We start from the raw sequence: 19,174 nt of genomic DNA, 5'->3' as shown, positions 1-19,174 counted from the left end.
TAAGAAGTTGAAAAAAGTGTCAAGCATCTTCGTAGATCAGGCCTCGGAGACTTGACTACTCAGGACGGAGCGTCCACACATACACGGATGCATTTCTGCCTAAAGATGTTTGTTTACTTCAGCTTGGCAACAGGCCAATTCGGCGAGCCGCTCGGTCCCCGTCGGTCAAGCAAGCCGTACCCAGGATAGAAAGAAAGCTACGCCGTTGCCCGTAATGTCATTTTGCTTAGACAGTTACACTTCTCTTTATGTTTGCACTCTCCTATGCAATACGCGCCCTGTAGGGGTAACACTGGCAGTTGTCTGAACACTCCAGATGCCCCTAGTTGTTGTCTGTGGGCAGCCGTGCTCCGGCAAGAGCAGCACAGTTGCTAAGCTGCTTCCCTTATTCCAAGAAGTTGGTCTTCCCGTGGAGCTAGTGGATGAGCCTTCTTTGCATCTGGACCGAAATGCGGCGTACACAGGCAAGGCATGAGCATATATGGCGGCTCCGCGTTGCAAGGATCAGCATGTTCTTGTCATGTTTTTATGTTTCAATAGCTCGGAAGCACCTTAATTGTGGGAGCGGGTGTGGGGTTGGCCCCCTGGGTGGCGGGAACCGCTTTACGCAGCATATGGAAGGACGGGGACGGCAACAGCCCTAGGCTGGCAGAGGCAATTTATGCCAGCTTCGGACAAAGGAGGAGGGAGAAGGCAAGGCAAGACTATATGCGAAGCGTAATACCCTTAAAGCCTGCCAAACAACTCCGTATGGGTGGCCGATCCTGTAGAAGCATCTATTCCACGCCGAAATCCGCGGTCGCCGCGGCATTACTTGTCCCTAGTTCGGCGTCTTTCTTCCCATGTAGTAAATCCATGACCTGTCTTCCCCCCGGGTATCCTACCCGTGGGGCATGGTTCTCCCCTACCTCTACTACTCCCTTCGTGCGGTGCTCTCTGCGAGGTGCTTCCCCGTCGCCTCAATTTCATCAGTTTTACTCAGTTCCCCTTCATCGCCATTGTGGCCGCGTGGCTTCTAGACTTGACTTTCCACCCTTTCCCTCCATAGACTTGACTTTCCACCCCTTTCCACCCTTTTCCCCCATGAATGTCCCATCCTCGCTCCTCGTCCCATCCTCTGGGGTGCTTTTTCCTTGAAACGCACGCACCCACGCACCTCCAATGCCTGAGGATTACCGGTCCCGCCGCGAAGGGCCTAAGGGCGCGTAAAACCCACGCAACCCTCCTGAACCTGGGTTTGCAGTTTTCCGCCATCCTTAACCCCAGCCCTATCCCCTCTCGCTCTTTCCCGTACAGGTGTTGTCAACGAGAAGAACACTCGGGCCAAGTTAAAATCGCAGGTGGAACGGCTCGTGGGGCGTAAGAGCGTCACCATCTTGGACTCGATTAATAACATTAAGGTGGGGAAGACTGCCGTAGGCGCTTGCTGTAGGGCTCATGACTAAGGGTTTTCATGGTTTTGTTCGCACATTCAACACTTGATGGATCGTTGAGTAACTTAAAACCTTGATACTACACCCTGCCGCGCCCTGCCTCCTGCAGTTGTTTCTTTGACTTTTGCATGTAATTCCCAGCCTGCCCAACACGGGACGGCCCTCCGCCCGCCTTCTTCCCGAAATCCGTCCCATTGCCCTCCGGTTCCGCTCATCTTCCTTGTCCTGTCCCCTGTCCCCTGCCCTGCAACCCTGTCCTGCACCTAGGGATACCGGTACGAGCTGTGGTGCGTCGCGAGAGCGGCGGGGACGAGGTATTGCATGGTGAGACGTGCTTGGAAGTATTGTACGAGGAAAGGGGATTTGGGGAAAGGAGAGGGCGTCCGGGACAGGACGGTGAAAAACGGAGACGAACGCATGGTGGAGCGGGGAGAGTGGCTCCGCTGTTTCCTGGACGTGAGACAGGGACCCAGACAAGTTGCAAGTTCCGCACAAATGCAGGGGGCGTCTATAAAAGCCGACCCAGACTCCGAGAAAAAAGTAGCCACAGCTATGGGCTATGGGCATCTGCGTTAATAGTACTAAGCATTTCGCGCCTCCGGAAGCCAATGGCCCCCTCATATGTATCTGGAAGGCCATAGGCTGGGCATTTGCAAAAGCCATGCAGCTTGTTCTCGATTACTCCGCAGCCACAAAGCCTGCAGGTACGCACGGCACGCGCACGGCCATTAGGCCGTTAATTAACTTCCCCTTTCCTGTCTGAATCTGAAACACATGAGCACCTCTGATTCAATGGCCAAGGCAGCACAGCCCCGGTGTGAGAGCAATCCGCTCCAGCCCTGCTCCCTTACTACTTGGACATGCTCCTATTCAGTTCAGATACCGACATGCCTGCATGGACCCAGACGTGAACGACACGAATGGGGTGGCTCTGGCATGGATGGGGGAAGAGATTAAATTAAGTAACTTAATAACAGTACATAAATACAATGGTACGTAAAATTTATATGCAGTAACTAATATTGTTATGAACTGGCACGGTTCCATTTACGGGCGCGGGAACATGCGCTTGAGAAGCCGCTGCACCGAGGCGCGATGGACGTCTGGGCGTCCTAAATGCCAAGCCCGTGCCTGCCGCGCTGCCACCTCCTCACCTGAATTCCTCCTTGCTTTTGGACCATGGGACATATTGGCTCTTTGATCGTGCCATGCCAAGAAATCCCGTCGGCTGGGTTGCCGCTTGATTAGTGCGGGTCCGTCTGAGGGTTGAGGGCCTTGTGCCCTTTTCCCAATCCCGTGTCGTTTTCCCTTGGACGCAGCCTTGTGACGTATCTCCATCTGCTCATCTCAACACCCGACAGCATCCTCACTCGATGTTCATTCTCGACATATCGTTCTCGCTTATTAGTCTTTTTTTTTCAAACTTCCGATTTTTGTCTTCGAGCATGTAGCCGGCACCCCAATGCAAGCACCCGTGCCTTTTCCGCCTGCTCCACTCTTGTCCCTGTGCTGCTGCGCGCTCCCGGCCGCAGATAGACCGACCCATCTTCAACATCATTTTCATCATCAGCACAACCACCACCATCAACCCACCTCCGCCACCGCTACCAACCCGCCGACCTCGCACCGCCGCAAGGTACATGTCGACACGGATGTGGCCACGTGCAGCGCCTGGAACGCGGCGCGACCCGAATCGGAGCGATATCGCCAGGAGATGTAGGTGACGTTGTTGGCGGCGGAGTCGTTGTGCGCTGGAGGGAAACGTAGTGTGCTGGAGGGAAACGTAGAGGGCGAAGGCATGCATCTTAAAAGTCAAGAAGGGCTGCTGTCCAAAAAACAAATGCCGGACTGCTGTCCAAAGCCGCAAACTGCCCAAGGCTCCAAGGCAAAGGCAATGACGCAGCTGTCTGAAATTTACAGACATGTTTGCGCGTTGTGTGCCAGTAGCTGTCCTCTGCATCTTGGGAGGTATAGAAGAAGAATACGAGATGTAAGCGTGGGATCAGGGTGATAAGGAGGGGTAGGAAGAGTGGATGGCAAGGGGAGGGGCCCGCCCATCCGCCGCAGCAGAAGGCTGGCTGGGGGGGGCAGGCAGGAAAATGGAGATGGTGTGTTAGGAAAAGGAGATTAAAGCACTGGTCGGTGCGGCGATGGTGGCAGCAGGGAACAGATAAAAGGACAGCCAGGCCGTGTAATGATGGAAGAGATTGCGGGTAAGGTCATTCCCATGTGAGGTCCTGGGACTCAAGGCTCAGCGGGCCGCAGGGCACAGGACGTTGCCGTCCTGGTGGTTGGAAAGCCGTGGCTGGCACAACAGCATGTCAGCATTTGGGATGTAGGCGTACCTTCGCAAACCTCTTCACGCCGCCGCCCTTTGGACTCCCTTATCCCGCCTTTTCTTCTTTTCCAGCTTTGACGACCTAGCCGGGCGCTTCGAGCGGCCAGACTCACGGAATCGTTGGGATGCCCCACTGTTCACATTGCACCCGGCAGGTGTGTGGGGTCGGGGCGGAAGGTGAGGGACAAGGAAGTGGGGGCTAAGGGGGGGCCCAGGTGGTTCTCTGGGTGTTTGATGTTTTACTGGCGAAGGGGCATCATGGTTACAGGAAGGAGGGTACTGGGTTTGGGCAAGAGGCCATCAGGTTTGGGGTTCAGAGAGGCTGCCGTAAGGTGAAGACGTTGGCATCCACTATGAGCTAAGGAGGACCCGTTGAACGCCCAAGTCTCCATCCATTTACCCACACACCCTCCTGTACCAAACATCCGCCGTTTCTCGTGGCTCTCTTTCCTCGTCGCCGCTGGGGTCTCCTCCATTCCGCGACAGCCGGCACCGGCTGCAGCAGCTGCGGCGAGGGCGGTGAGGCTGAGGCGGATGTGCTGGCAGCTGTCGTACGCGCGATGACGGAGGAACAGACCAACCACCAGGCTCGGGTAAGGCACCGGAAAGTCGTGGGAGTATCACCCTCTGTGTCCTCCGTCCTTTTCCCGTCCCGATTTTTTTCTCTTCCCGTACTTTTGCCTTCTGCGTGCATGCATGCTACCCTCTGAAAGCCCTTTCTGGCACCTCCCCACAACCCTGCTCCCTGAAACCCCTCTCCACCCGACCCACACCGCCTCCCTCCCTTAGGTTGCCCGCGACCTGACCCCCACTATGGCGACCTCCAACCCCGCACTACTGGCCACCAACACTCTGCATGAAATAGACCAGGCGGCCCAGGTGTGTGGTGGGATAGCAGGGGCCAGGGATGGCGACTCAGGAGGGCGGCTACGTTTTCAGCAACTGTAGTTGAGCGATCGTTTTAGGTTTAGGATTTTTTTCACGCTCTTTTTGTATCTGTTGTCTCTTCGTTTTGGGGACAACATGGGAGAGGGGAAAGACGAACCACGAGCGAGTGAAGCTGACGCCAAGGAAAGATTGCTGCGGCGGATGTGAAGAAAGCATAACCAACCAGTCGGAGAGGATGACCTCCTGCCATAGTCGGCCAGGAGTACGCAGTGTACAACTGATGTTTCTAATTTCGGGCTCCTCCCCATTTCGCCTCCACCCATCACACATTCAGGAGGTAATCAACACCATCATGGACGCACAGGCCGCAGCAGCCGGCGGCGCCGCCGAGGTGGTGCGCTTCGGTGGGGGCACCAGTGGTCCACCCATGGAGCTTGAGCTCCGTCGCGCCTTGACGCTAGCGGAGCTGCGCCGCCACAAACGCGCCTTCCTCAAGCTCGCCACCAAGATTACGTTTGCTCGCCTGCATGACGCAGCCGCAGCCCGTCGCATGTTTGTGGATTACCTGCGATCTAACTTGGCTGCGGAGGCGGCTGGCGGTGGTGGCTGCGGGACAGAGGATTTCTAGCTAGGGGGGTAACGAGGGGGCGGGCAGGAGCCTACGCAAGGGCGCGTTGGATTTAGGCAGGAGCAGTTTACAAGGGGTGAGGTACCGGATAGTATAAACTCTGGCCGGGTGATAGTGGTCTAGAGGCTTAGATAGGGGCGAATGTGGCAAGGTAGAGGCGAATGTGGCAAGTGGGACAGAGGTCCAGGGAGGTTGGGGAATAAAGCGGTCGGCAAGGGAGGTGGGGGGCTTAACCACGGCGGCTTTTGTCGAGTTCGTTTGGAAGAGGTGCAGGCAAGGCGGTAGACCAAGCCGCCGCGAGAACGGGCAGAGCGCTCTTTACCCCCCGCCAAACCCGCTAAATTTCCTTCTAAGGACCTGGCTTCTGGTACCCTGAAACATGACGTAAAGGAAAACCTATCTTGGCGCAAGCAAGATGGCAATATAGCACAGCACATCTCGTTAAAGCATTCCCGAGCATTGGCCTTCTCCGAATCCTGCAGTCAATTCATCATTCTGCGAATCGGAGCATAGACAGTGTTGCGTTCTGCTGTCAGTGTGCTGGAACGGTGTATGAAATGTCTCGCACGGACGCATCCACGGAAAGCTAATTCGGTAAATTTCCCTTAAAATTCTATAATCAATTAGGAAATTTGCAAACCGTGCGCCTATGGAAATTCTAGACCCTCATAGCCCTTACACGTAAGCTTTGGTGGGGCATTATGCCTTCAGCCCGGGGACCATCCCTAGATGCTAGCGTTCGAGTGACACCGTTTGCAGCGTCACAGGTCGGACGTTGCACGTCATCCATGACAAACACAGCGCAACCGCCCCAAAACTGCACATTTATATGGAGAAATTATCGATAGAGAGTCCAATGATTTGAGAGCCTTGAGAGCTGCCATAAATACAATGTAATGTACGATGTACGAGTCTGCCGCAAACCTACGAAAGGACACATGAAGGAGACTGACAATAAGTCATGAGAAGCATTCTAGGGGGTTCTGCAAGTGACCTAACGAAATGGCGCCCTTTTGTTTTCCTGGTGCTGATGCACTGGGCGATGCGATGAAAAAGTGTCCCTTCTTACACAACATTGCTCAGACTCATGGCACAGAGTATGCCACTAGCCTTGCTTGCAAGTCGACCTGCCCCAGTGGGCATGGTAGCGCGCACCGTCCCGTGCTCACAGAGGATGACGATGGTAGTGACTTTACTAGGACGTTAGCGCTCTTTCACGGGCAGAATGGCGTTCTTCCTTTGCCCCATCTTTCTGTGGCGGAGCAAAAAGTTCTGTACCCTATGGAGCAGCCTATTGCGCCTGCTGAGCCTGAGAGGCCTCGGTGCCCTTTCTCGGCTGGGGTGCCCACTAGCGACACTTCCAGTTTCGACGCTCCTCTTTTTGCGGCTGCTCCTTTTGCCTCGATGTCTATGTCCTGGGGCAGCAATTGGGTAAGGAGTGTACTTGTCATGTTTGGTACCGGCACTTAGTGTCGGCGTGTGATTGCTTATATGATCACGTTCTTGCTTAACCTTGAGTGCCCGGGCTTACAAAATATATACCCTGATTCCACGGTCGTCCCTGCTTGCCCTACAGTTCAATATTCATCACCTGTTTCAGAAGCACCTAAATCAACATCGGGCCCAGCAGCGCAAGCCACCTCAACAGCCGCAGCAGCCCAGAGGAAACCAGTACGGAGGGCTTTCAGGTCCCGGGCTGGGAGGCCCGGGTTCAGCCAGCGCGCACGGCGCCGGCACGACAGGTGGAGGCAAGTGCCCATTGCGAAGAGCTCTGGGCCCTTTAGCCGGCGTTGTCTTCAACAAGCATGGCCATTTATCCTGCCCGGAGCCGATTGTCAAGATGCGTGCTGCGCTAGCAGCAACGCGCCCCGTCCGCGAGCTTCGGCCGCAGGCGCTTCCCATCAAGCTCCTGGCAGTCGCTATGACTACCGCTGTGCTCAATGTGCCTTGCGGTGCGTTTCGTGGTGGAGCAGAACATGGCAGGCCTGGAAAAAGGGGCTAACGATAGAAACCCTGGGAAGACCGCGGGAATACGATTTGGTTGGATTTGATAAGGTCCAGGTTTAGTCCCCGGTATGATAGCGCAGGGCTGTCACAGCCAGGTCTGCAAATGAGCCATATGGCGTAGCAGAGGTCAGATGCCGCGAAGCAGCTTTTTCTGTGTATTCCCTCGCCTAAGTGGCTAACTCTCCCGCGGTGGCAAACAACGGAAGCAGGCATCCTTGTGTAACATTGACATCCCCGGCTAACGACGAGGAGGTCATCTTGCTGCTGCACCATTTCGAGTTTCCACCTGCGCACCGCACCCCTCTGAGTCCCTCGTTTCCCCCCAGTTCCCGCCGCCGATTCCTGGAGTATCAGTCTTATCCCTGGTATCGGCTTATTTGGAAAAAAATAATTAAACGCTTTTTATTTCATTTACTCGTCTGTGGTTCGTCTTTCTCCGCGCCCCGTTCCCGTCCCCCGATGCCTTCCAGGCATGTGGAGGGAGCACACGGAGAAGTTTTCATCACAATGGTTCATTGCGGTTCACGCGGTAAGTCTTCCCACAGCAATGTTGCTCCGGTGGCGCGAATGTGGATGTGAGGAGAGGTCCTTTGTCAGCTGCCAGCTGTCGCGGATGTCACGGCTGTTTTGCCCTGTAGAGTCTTTGGGATGACAGTTGAGGCAGAGCTGCTGTTCGTTTCTTGTTGATTGGTCATTCAACAGTCGTTGGAGTCTAGTCCTGCTAAATAACCTTGGGCACTATTTAATGTTCCAGTTGCCATTTATAAAGCAACCTTCTCTTTTTCCTTTTGGCGTGTTGTGTCACGCCATCTCGACATATCAAGCTGTTTCTAAACTAATGACGTTCTGCCGCTTGTGTGCTCTGCCGTGCCTGCTCTCTTTCGTCTTGTGTGCTGATGGCGTCCGCCATGCAGGCTAGACCGCAGTGCATCCGGTGATTCGCGCCGCATATTTCACAGACTACCCCAGTGCTCTTTCGCCCCAGTTCCTCATGTTTCATGTCCCCCCTATAATATTACCTATGTGACTCCGCCACAGACCATTCCCTTCATTGCAATGCTGCGGAAGGCGGTCATTATGCCAAAGTACGCCATCCTCTTCACCATCTGCTCGGCCATAGCGGGGCAGGCCATGGGCGCTAGGCTTGAGCGCCGGCGGCTGCTGGCGGCAGCCAAGGATGAGCTGGGCGGCCTGGCTAAGGCATCGGTGGCCGTCTCATCCACTCACAGCCGTTCCGCTGCCCCCGTCAGCCGCCACCAAGCGCCGCTTCCTGTGGCGTCCTTGCTCATGTCTGCTCAGCCGTTGGACCGATCCGTCATGATGCCGTTGGTGGCGTCGGCGTCGGCGGCATCCGTGACCCACGGGTCGTCGTCGGCGCTCTGGAGAACGGCGCAGGACGGCAGCGCAGGCGATGACTATCCGGAGGGCTTTGGCGCGGAGGGCTCACCGTGTGGGACGAAGCCTCTGGCGGTGGCGGGGTGCGCGGATTCGCCGCAGTGGGTTGCGCAGCAGCAGCAGCAGCAGCAGCAGGTGGGACAGGTGCAGTTTCGGGTCAGCAGGAGGATTGGCAGGAGACCTGAGCAGCAGGCCGTGAGGGGCGGCGGCGGCGGTTCGGCGATGGGCAACGGCGGCGCACAACGGTTGCTGTTGGAGCATGATCCTTTGGTAGCCCCTGTAGCTGTGATGGCCATGGTGCCTGAGGTCCAGTGCTAGGCGTAGCTAGGCCAAAGTTGCCGATAGGGCGTGCTTGGTGGCGCTATGGTCGCTGCAGCCGTGTTGAGCGAGCTGCCGAAGCTGGTTTCGGGTCGCCTGTGTGTGTGTCGACGGCTTTGGCGGCCATGGCCGTGGAAGTGCTCTGGTCGTGCTAAGGCGTGTTGACTGTTGTGTAAAGTAACTGAATTATTGTTTATAACTGTCTCGTTTGTTATTATAAAATTAGTTTTTAGTGTTTTAGTGTCTCTATGTTATGATGTATATCGACGTGCATGTCTAGAGGCGCCGACATATCTTCTTGCGGTGCCTTCTGGTGCCGCGTCGCAGCTATTATATTCTACGCGCTGCGAGCTATCGAGCAGATGGCGCCCAAGAGAATACTGCAGGCGCCCGGGAAGCTGTCCGCTGTTGGGTACAAAGCCGTGTCACGTCTCAGTACCGTGCCGTGCACTATTGTGTCGTTTGCATACGGTCGATATCAACTGTGCGACAGTAGAAATTTGAATGTAGCATTAGTTAAGCGTTTAAAACACTCTGGCGGTCTTCTGCGAATGATGGCAAGCTCCGAATCTTGGTGCTCTTTATGGCCATGAACCAGCTGACGCACGCGTGACGGCTTTCCTGTGCACGACATGCATTCCATGCAACGACGCGCTCCTGTTACCGATTTGGTGCACGCCATGAAGAGGCAGACGACCTATACCTGCTCATCCCTCGTCGTGCGGGGTAACGGTTGACGAGTCGATTTTGTTTACCAGCAATTTGCTCCCAGCAACTGCAAGAGGCGAGCAAAAGAACTCATTCAGAAAGATCTGTTACTCCATGGGAACAGGATGTGCATCATTGTCGCCACTGAAAGGTTATGAAATTGTGCCAGGGCATGCTGGGCGTTGGGTTAATACGTTTCTCTGCTGACAAAGTTATATAGCTTGTTTGAAATGGAGCTTGACAGTTCAAACAGGGTTAGAAAATCTCTATCCATGCAAAGCATAACGTGCGGTTTTTCCCCAGATCCCCTCGCTTCTTTCCCTACGCTTTCGCATTGCGCCACTCTTGCGTCACTCCTGGTTTGGCAAAAGAAGCAATTCTGATCTGGTCAGCGGCTGGTTATGCTTAAAGGACAATTTGCCGTACAATCGGCGGTTGGCCGTTGGTGCTCTACTGGCATGTCGCAGGTTGCCATGCAAGCATCACAAACGCATGCAACCCAAACAGAACTGTGAAAGCCTACTTGCAATATCACGGGCCTTTGCTTCACTCGCCTTGTGCGTCTGTAAGTTGTTTTTTTCGCAGTGCCTCAGTTTTGCTGTGCGAAATTCAATAGTGTGCATGCATCGATTTACGTCGACAACTCGTCGTATAAAATCTCCAATCAGCATTAACAAAATAAGCTTTAGCACGTGCTGGTCGTTTTGTAATTCTCATGCTGCATATGCGCCCGCCTTTTGGTAGTCCTGGAATACCGCTATCCATTTTACTGCGTTGTGCTTCGCGCCTGCAGCAAATCCCATTTCAGTGTAAGCTCGAAGCTCTACCTGTCAAGCAAGCAGCAATTTCCAATTTTCAGTTGTCTCCAGTCTTTTTCGTCCGCTGGTGCATATCGAGCAGACCAATTTTGTGGGTCGCAGCGCCTGGTTAAGCTGACGAGCCCACATGACAACTTTTCCCAAGTTAAATTCATTATTTCGCTTTTTGGAGCTTCCTGTAGAGATTCAGGTGACATGCCTCGGGCTTGCGTCCGACACTGCGAGCCTCTGCACCGCGCTTTCCACATGCACGACGCTGCTTAACCTCAAAGAGGCAGCTTTCAAAGCTTTCTGTCATCGCAACTGGCCAAAAGTGGCGGACGTGGCCATGGATGCGCTAGCAAAAGGCGTTGCCAGGCCAAAAACGTTCTGGCAGCATGTCGTGCGGACCGCCTTGATGATCCAGTCATCTTCCGCGGCAACGACCGACCCATCGCTTACGTTCAACGAACACATGGTAGAGGGGCGGCGCGTGATGCTCGTGGAGTGGCTGGTTCAGGTACGGCAGTTGTACGACTACCTTACACGCTGTCATCACGGAAAAAACCCAAAACTTTCTACTAGGCGAAAAGCGGCCAACATCTTGGATCTTGTTTAGACTCTGTTTAAATACAGTTTTCGTACAATAAGCTCAAACACTGACATGACACAGGACAGAATACATTGACCTGCCGCGGGTCGTACATTTCATGCCGTACACCCTGCATATCGCTTGCCGCTGACCCCAACCAAACACTTTCTGGCCTGAAAGGTCTCGTACGCTTGGAGCCTCGACGGCGCCGCCATCTTCTTTGCCGTACGCATCATGGACGCCTTCCTAGCTGCAGTGCCGCCCACCAGTGTCCAAATGTAAGTTCCGTTTTTTTTCAATTGCATACCCCACAATGGATTCAGGAAGACCAGGATCCAGGTTTACAAAATCTGGCGCAACATTTCCAGAATCAAAACCTGCTCATCTCGCTCCCGCACCAATGGTTTTCTTTATTGAAGCAAATTTAACCGCATCAAAATAGGATCCACATAGGGTTTGCATAGCAACCACACCGGTTCCATAGCATTTGCAATCCACTTTGGATCCAAATTTGGACCAACATGTCATACAATTACGAATTCTCTCCTGGTCTCACATCAGGGAGACGAAAGATTTATTGCCTCTGCCGTCTTTAACCTTCGCCCATATAAACTTTACATAATAAATTTTCCGCAGGTTACAATTGGTGGGCATCAGCTGTCTGAGAGCGACGGTGCAAGGCCAACAGTTGCTCACTCATCGCATGGAGGACCAAGCGGGCGCTGCTCCGAAGGACACGTGCTGCTCAGGTTTCGGAGCGCCACGCTTGCAGGACAGCCCCTGCTGCAGTCTTGACATACATGCAGACACGGCGGCGGTGACCACGGCCATGCAGCTGACGGCGACGGCGACGGCGATCGGGGCGACGGCAGCAACAGAGTCGCCGGTTGCAGATCCGTCAGATCCGTCATCACACCAGCGACTGCCATCATCCGCATCGGCGGCCGCCCACCTATGCGCGGACGTGTACAGCTCCGAAGACGTCGAGCGAATGACCGGCTTGGTGTTGGAGTGCGTCTTCGGAAGGCCATCGCCAGGTTCACTACAGACTGTAAACGTAGGCCAGCAGCTGTCGCAGCCGCCGGTGCCGCCGCTGCCGTGCCGCCAGTGCCGCTGCCGTACCACACGTCCCGTACTTTTGGCGGCGCCCACTGCCCGCCACTTCCTACGCGGCATCTGGGCTGCCGACGCCGCCGAGACGGCGCTGGATTCCGGTACGGCGTCGGCGTCGGCATCGACGTCGGCGTCGACGTCGGGGGCACTGCACTTGGCGGGTTTCCTGCTCCACCTGTCGCTACTGTGTCCCGCGTGTTGCGCCGCGGCACCGTCGCACGTCGCCGCGGCGGCTGTGTCGCTGGCACGGGAGACGTTCGGGCTGCCCCCTTGGCCACCCGCGCTGCGTGCCGTGCTGCCCCTGAGACTGGATGTCGACCTGGATCCATTGCGAGAACGCATCGCGGCGGCGCAGACCAAGTACGACGTGCCGTACCTGCGTGGGGCGTGGATGGAGCGGCTAGCGAATGCTCATTGGCCGGTTTCGGAGCGCAGCGGCGCTGCCGCCGAGGACCAGTCGCGGCAAGGCGCTGCTGGTCCTAGCCGGGCGGAGGGGAGGGAGGGCGTGGAGCGTGCTGACGGCGGCGGCGGCGGCGGCGGCGGTAGCGAATTTCGGAGCATACCTGTTGAGGTTGGTCATTCGAAGCGCGCCATCGGGGCTGTTGGTGCCGGTGATGGTAATCTGGACGCCGCCGCCGCCGCCGCCGGCTTTGTGGACGTCGTGGCGGCGGTAGGGGCGGATGTAGCACGACGGCTGGTGGAGGATGTCGTACAAGGAAAGGTGACGCTGCTGCCGCCGCGAGTGCGTGTGTCGTAAGGTGTCCGTTAGATAGCTCGGTTGAGCCGTTGAGCGCTATGTCGTGCATTCAGTCGTACTGGAGCTACTCCTGTCGGATGATTTTGTACGCTGAAACGATTCGTATTCATGCTTCTCGTTGTCAGTTAGCGCGCGCACACACTTCCCACGTTCGTACATTGTACGAATTATCTATCCTGGAACTATTCGTACATGCTCGAGCCATTGGTATGTCGATGAGTCATGCGTACTGGACAGTTATTCGGTAAAAGACATGCGTACTCGGGCCATGCGTCATTTGGCTGCAACCGATTCCAAGTTTTCAACCGATTGGATTGCAACGGCCAACGAACTCATTATTCACGGGATCAGTCGGTTGAAATGAGATCACTTGCACTGAAATAATTTCAAGTTTACATAACAGATTGCGCAAATTTGTGTACGGGCCGGTAGTAGGGGGCACTGAAGGCGGCTTTGTATTCATTTAGCGGAGGATAATGTATAGACGGACATGTTATAAAAAGGGGAGGTCATAATGTGATGTCGTGGCGAGGCTTGATGGTGGCATCCTAGTCAGCATCACCATGTGGATGAGGTAATAAGCAAGCTGTAGGGAACGTAGGGATCTGTAGGGAATTTGTAGGCATCTGAATTTGGTTTGCGTTCTCTCGAACTCGTGGATTAGATGATGCTAAAAAGCACATATACTGCCAGCGCGTGGCGTCTTAGGGAGATCACGTTGATGCTCGTTGATGGCGCTGTGTGCATAAGCTGGGGAGGGGGGCAACGGCCTGTACGATACTGTACGGGAAGAGGATTGGCGGCTGTGGGGGGCCACATTCAGCCACTTGACATCACCGTCAAGTGGTCCTAGAGAGGGACTCTGTGAAAAGCGCATTACGGGTTTCGGGTCAATGCCGGGCAGATAGTAATTCTAATAATAGATATAAATCTATGATATAATTGTACGGCAACATTGTACGCATGTATGGACAGTAGACCCCGTTTGTTGGCTGGTGGTGGAGAAAATGGTGTTTTTAGGGCAGGTAGGGCAGGTAGGTACGACAGATATGTACGAAAGTTAGATGAAAAGGCAGCTCCAGGGCAGGCTTTGCAATTTGGACAGGAAAGCTACCTGGTTAAAGAATACCTTCGGCAGGCGAAGTTTCGGCGCTCAGCAAAAAAGATTTGGGACTTCACGGTAATAGTTTATTTACCATTTCCCTTCTGTCCTGACGATACCTGAAGTCGACGAGCGTCGCGTAGCCTGCTGCGTTGTGTGCAAATATTGCCAAAATTTGCCACAAAAAAATACATCCTGAGTTTATGGTTAAGACCTCTATATCACACCGGAACGCAAAGCGCGCATATTATTTCAATGACGCCATCATGGGGCGGATAGGAGTGCATCGGGAGCTCTGGCCGTCATTGCTACCTACTACTACAACTTCTAACCGAAATCAACAAACAAAACCTCAACAAATCCCCAACCCCCAACCGAAACCAAACAACGATAATCGGTGTTGCGGCCCCCTATCCGAGTCGTTTCGCATACAGCAGGGTCATGGCCAACGAGGTGACACGGAGATAGCAGCAGCAATAATCAAAAGTGCATCATCTCTCGAGCCATGCATTTCTCAAATTGAGGCATGTGGTGCATCAGATACATGCATACTGGTCTTCAGGTAAGTCGGAGATGCTGTCGGGAACCTTCGGCGTAAGTTTTGATTGGTTATAAGGAACATCGGAAACGTACGCATCCAGTGCTTCCATGCCGCATCCAGTGCTTCCAGCGCATCCATGCCGCTTTCCTGGGGCCTCCGAGACCCCTCTTCCTCTAAGCCAATGAACCAACATAGCAGTTAAAGAGCCCAGACAAGGAAAAATCTGAGGAAAAATTTGGAAACTATTTTCAACCTCAGTCCTTTTGCGTCAATAATAACAACCGAAAAGCGGAAAACGTCGTACAGCCACGCAGATCCTCTTCCAACCTGCCCTCGAAACCTAGACATTGCCAATCTAGACCCTCGCGTCAGAGTTGTACGGCATCCCGGTTCACGCTGCCGTACAACGCCACCAACGGATCGTCGATGGGCACAGTGCAGCGGCGCTTGATCAGGGAGTCCGCAACCCGCTCTAGGTGGGCGTGTAGTTGGGCGTCCGCTGCCGTAGCGGCGGCGGCCGTAGCAGGGTACGGCAACGATGGCGGCGGCGGCAACGGCACTTCGGCATACGCCGCCAGTTGTAGCGGTGGCGGCGGAGTCGCCGCGGCCGCTGCTCCATCCCCTGGATCCGCCTCCTCTGGAATATATGTCCGTCGCTTGCGACGCCGCGGCGGCGGCTGCTGTACGGCACCGCTGCGCCATGGGTAAGGTCGCTGAGCCGGCGGCAGCGGAGGCTGCGATCCTGACGGTGACAGTGCCAGCTCCGACACCCCCTGCGGTGGCAGGTACGATTCATATTGTCCGGTGCAATTATGTACATATCAAGGATCATCCTTTTCACTCAGATCTCCACAAAGACCGGTGGCCGAGTCATGATGTGGGTAAAATTCCCGACCCAAGCGACATCAATTTTGTGAATAAACAACATTATGGTGCGGTTTCCTTAATTTAGCAGCGGATTCGTAATTTTTTAAACACCTCTCAGAAAGCCATGTGGACGGCAGGCGGCAGCTGCAGGACAATCCGAAATATCGAATCATTCAGATCCAAATCCGGATTCGGTCTAAGATCGATCGGAACTTAGTCCATCCGTGCCATTGGACCATCAGTGCCGCATAGCATTCGGAGTTTCGAGGCTGCCGCGCCCACAATGCCCCCCTATCTTGGCTAAATCTGTTGGCCGGAATCCTGTTGACCAAATCCGTTGGCCGGAATTCTGTTGACCAAATCTGCATGGGCCCCTGCTTTGCTACCTTACCCCGCCTGACTTCTCCTCCTCTGACGCACCAGCCCCAGACTCCTTCGCCTCCGTGTTCAAATCCACTTCCACATCGGCAGATCCAGATACCTTCGCCTCCTCCTCCTCCTCCTCCTCCTCCTCTGAGTTTGATGTTTCATCAACAGGTGTACTGCCTGTACCGTTCCGGTACGACATATAGCCCAGCAGCTCCTCTAGGAGCTGCCGCTCATCAGGATAAGGATACTGCTGCTGATCCGGATGCTGCTGGCCAGCCGACGGGTCGTTCGGGTCAGACGGCGCAGAAGACGGAGGCGCGTATCGCTCCATGGCCATCGAGCAAGCAGCCACCAGCCCCGCCGGGCCAGCGGCAGAGGCTGGGACTCCATCTACAGCAGTGAGAGCTGGGATTTCAGCAGTATCAGTAGATCCAGGCTCTTCTGGGAGGGAGCTCAGGGCCACCGGTGTCCCTCCTGCGTCGGGGAAGGAATGTAATGGACATGGATTCGCAATCCCGCGACCGTGGTGGGTGTTGACGCTGATGCCATTGATCGCATCCAAATCAACAACTGGTGAAGCGCTGATATTAGCTCCCGTCCAAGTTTCTGCAACGTGTGCGTCGGTGAGCGGAACCGCTCCGAAACTGCGCTCCATAGCTTAATCGCTGCCGGCAACTGGTTCTAGTGTTGCGTCCCCCAAACACCAATTTTGATGTTGAAATTATTTACGCCTTTTAAATTGTTTGATGGCCAATTGAGCTTGATCGTCCTTGACGTAATGCTGAATAAAGGTATATTGGCCCTCGCAAGGGTTCAGTCACGTAGCTTTTGTTGCATGAACTATAACAATTTGCAAAGGCTGCCAGGAAGTGTGACCCTGGCAGCTCGTATCTTAACAGAATGCTGGTGCTGTCCTGGCAGGCGTAACTTTAACCGCTAAGCATCCTTTCTTCTCCAAACTAGAAACAAAGATGAAAACTGATGCATGGATGTTGGCAGTTTGCTAAAATGCTGCAGTACGAAACTGTACGAGGACTTGTGTTCAGATCAGGGCGGATCAGGGCTCCATTACTACTTGGCAATCCTCCTCGGGATACTGCAAGCGCGGAGAAAATGAATGGCGCCGAAGGGAGTGCTGTAAACTTGTGAGCTGCTCAGTGCCATATGCGAAACGGATTTATTGCTCAGTCCTGCCGTGTTGCGTTACAATAGCTAAGCCGCCAACCGCCAGCACAATTTGGCAGCAAAACAACACGGCTGTGAAACCCCCTCCCACTACCAACCCGTTGTGAAAGTTGCACTAGTGGCCGATAGTAATGACAGTTACCTGTGTTGCACCGAATCCTAGGACCTCAAGCGCACGGGCGACCCACCCGAGGCCCGCAGGGACAAAACCAGGAACCGCTGCATTGTGGCAACCCCCGGGATTGCCCTGGGTGGGTGGGGGGTACTACGAGGCACAGGCGATTGACGAGAGAACGCACATAGACGGGTACTCCAAGATTAGACCAATAATGTAGGACAATTAGTAAGATACTGACCCGTGGGTGGGTGCGGGGAAAAGTAGAGGACACTGTCCTAGCAGCGGGACACACCTCTTGGTAATAATAGTCAAAACAACGGCAGCTAAAGGAACCAATGCGCCTGAGTCACCCAGGTACGAGCTTGGCGTCCCTCTGCCGTACTGTGGTCCGGCACATGCATGCATGCGCCCTACTTCCACGCACCACGGTAGCTCCTTCGCAACAACTTGCCTATCTCTACAGTCAAACTTCGCTTCGAGAAGTCGAAGCGTATTCAACACATCGGAAACAGTGCATGAAACGCTCGGCTGGAGCGCAACCAAGCCCTCCCCTTGGAAAAACAGGAGCCTGCGGGAGCCTTCGACATATGTGCATCAACCTTATGAACGTGATTAAAAACGTGATAAAAGAATAATGTGAACTTGCAATAAAGCTCCTAGCCCGACGCAGCACTGCGCAGGCAGCACAGCAGGAGTCAACTGGCTAAAGGCACGGGTTTCTCCTAGGGGTTTATGGAGACGTAAGGCCAACCAAGCCATGCCTTGCGCCTTATCGCGCGGTGTGGCTCTCAGGCTGGGTTGCACTTGCCGCCGCCGCCACCGCCGCAGCGACCCTGTACGTAACAAACAGTCTGAGAACAGTGTATATGTGCCACGTGGGATGTCAAGGTGTGGGGAGGCTCTTGTTTGGACGCGAAACAGTCCCAGTGGAGATTGATGCAGGGTCTTGAAGCCCTGGTTGCCGGAGAGAAGCCTGCAGAGATGCTGTGGAGGGTGTAGGGTCTTGCAGGATTGAAGGCAAGGGGCTTCGAGGATGATAAGGTACCAGTTGTTGACTGTTCTAATGACTACAATCCCAAGAAATTCACGGGTTTGCCATTCTGCACGACAATGCAGACCATGTACGTCATCGATACCACTGGAGAGGGCTGCGCATAGCTAATGGTTATGCTAATAATTATGTGCTTAATTCTTGCGACCCGTGCAGGCGGGCTACATGCTACAGGCCAAGGCCGACATGTGAAAGGCGCATAATGTTGCTACGAATATATACGTTAATATCTCATGATAAGCTACAAGATGCAAGTATGAATACATATTGCGATTACCAAAGGAAGAAGCGTTGTTTGGGCCTCGTACATGTACCGGAAACCACCTCTCGACGGGCAAGCAGCTCAGTCTGAAGCCAGGCAAGAAATAATACAAGTTAGTTACATATCATCAAAGTTAAATATTTCGATTGGCTTTTCCTTGACTGCATCACGTTCAGAAGGTACGCAGAGACAGGCGTAACACCTTCTGCAAATAGTGTGATAAGATATGCATACTGCTTAATTATTGTGATATGCTAGTAGCGTAAGCCTCATGACCTGCTCGCTGGCCTGCATCTCGAGCATCACTTGACCGGTGTCCTACCTTACTTGTACCGCCGACCTAGTGCTTTGTTTGAAATCTGTCATCACACAGCTCGCACTCATATTACAGCATGTTTCTTGGTGAACTGATATTTAACGTTAACCATGACGGTTGTTGCACAGGGACAACGAAGGAGTCTGCTCCGAGGCTATCGACACGATCAACGCTGGGCCCTAAAGTTGTGTTGGGCATATATTGGATAAAGTAGCAAAACTCAAGGTAGGCTCGGCCCTGGGAATGTTGTTCGACATGTTCGAGCCATGTTGGGTTATGCCTTCCGCGAAGGTATGCTGTGGTAACTAGATTGAATAAGAACTTATTGAATTTAATTCAAACTATTTCCACGCTTGCAAGACTGAGTCCTGCAAACTGTTCCTCTCATG

At 54.1% G+C, this 19,174-nt stretch overlaps 4 protein-coding genes across 4 annotated transcripts; 3 read left to right on the top strand and 1 right to left on the bottom strand.

Moving 5' to 3' along the window:
- Window positions 1-855: 855 nt before the first annotated feature.
- VOLCADRAFT_121470 (uncharacterized protein) lies at window positions 856-5,655 on the top strand (the record flags this gene model as incomplete). The annotated part of the gene is made up of 8 exons (XM_002955874.1): window positions 856-886; window positions 1,297-1,400; window positions 1,701-1,757; window positions 3,070-3,149; window positions 3,844-3,926; window positions 4,258-4,364; window positions 4,561-4,650; window positions 4,994-5,655. The coding sequence occupies 8 exons, from the start codon at window positions 856-858 to the stop codon at window positions 5,285-5,287; spliced, it is 846 nt and encodes a 281-aa protein (XP_002955920.1). The 3' UTR covers window positions 5,288-5,655.
- A 634-nt stretch (window positions 5,656-6,289) lies between these two features.
- On the top strand, window positions 6,290-9,007 carry VOLCADRAFT_96838 (uncharacterized protein; the record flags this gene model as incomplete). The annotated part of the gene is made up of 4 exons (XM_002955873.1): window positions 6,290-6,718; window positions 6,864-7,239; window positions 7,765-7,823; window positions 8,333-9,007. 4 exons carry the CDS (start codon window positions 6,290-6,292, stop codon window positions 9,005-9,007), a joined length of 1,539 nt encoding a protein of 512 aa, XP_002955919.1.
- A 1,653-nt stretch (window positions 9,008-10,660) lies between these two features.
- VOLCADRAFT_96837 (uncharacterized protein) lies at window positions 10,661-12,974 on the top strand (the record flags this gene model as incomplete). Its single annotated transcript, XM_002955872.1, has 3 exons — window positions 10,661-11,032; window positions 11,285-11,382; window positions 11,741-12,974. The coding sequence occupies 3 exons, from the start codon at window positions 10,661-10,663 to the stop codon at window positions 12,972-12,974; spliced, it is 1,704 nt and encodes a 567-aa protein (XP_002955918.1).
- A 2,011-nt stretch (window positions 12,975-14,985) lies between these two features.
- VOLCADRAFT_96836 (uncharacterized protein) lies at window positions 14,986-18,853 on the bottom strand (the record flags this gene model as incomplete). Its single annotated transcript, XM_002955811.1, has 4 exons — window positions 14,986-15,390; window positions 15,876-16,327; window positions 17,227-17,285; window positions 18,792-18,853. 4 exons carry the CDS (start codon window positions 18,851-18,853, stop codon window positions 14,986-14,988), a joined length of 978 nt encoding a protein of 325 aa, XP_002955857.1.
- Between the last annotated feature and the right edge of the window lie 321 nt (window positions 18,854-19,174).

Source organism: Volvox carteri (genome assembly GCF_000143455.1).
Source record: "Volvox carteri f. nagariensis unplaced genomic scaffold VOLCAscaffold_55, whole genome shotgun sequence".
Lineage (NCBI taxonomy): Eukaryota > Viridiplantae > Chlorophyta > Chlorophyceae > Chlamydomonadales > Volvocaceae > Volvox > Volvox carteri.
Note: the sequence above shows the minus strand (reverse complement) of the source record. Positions and strands in the feature narration are given on the sequence as shown.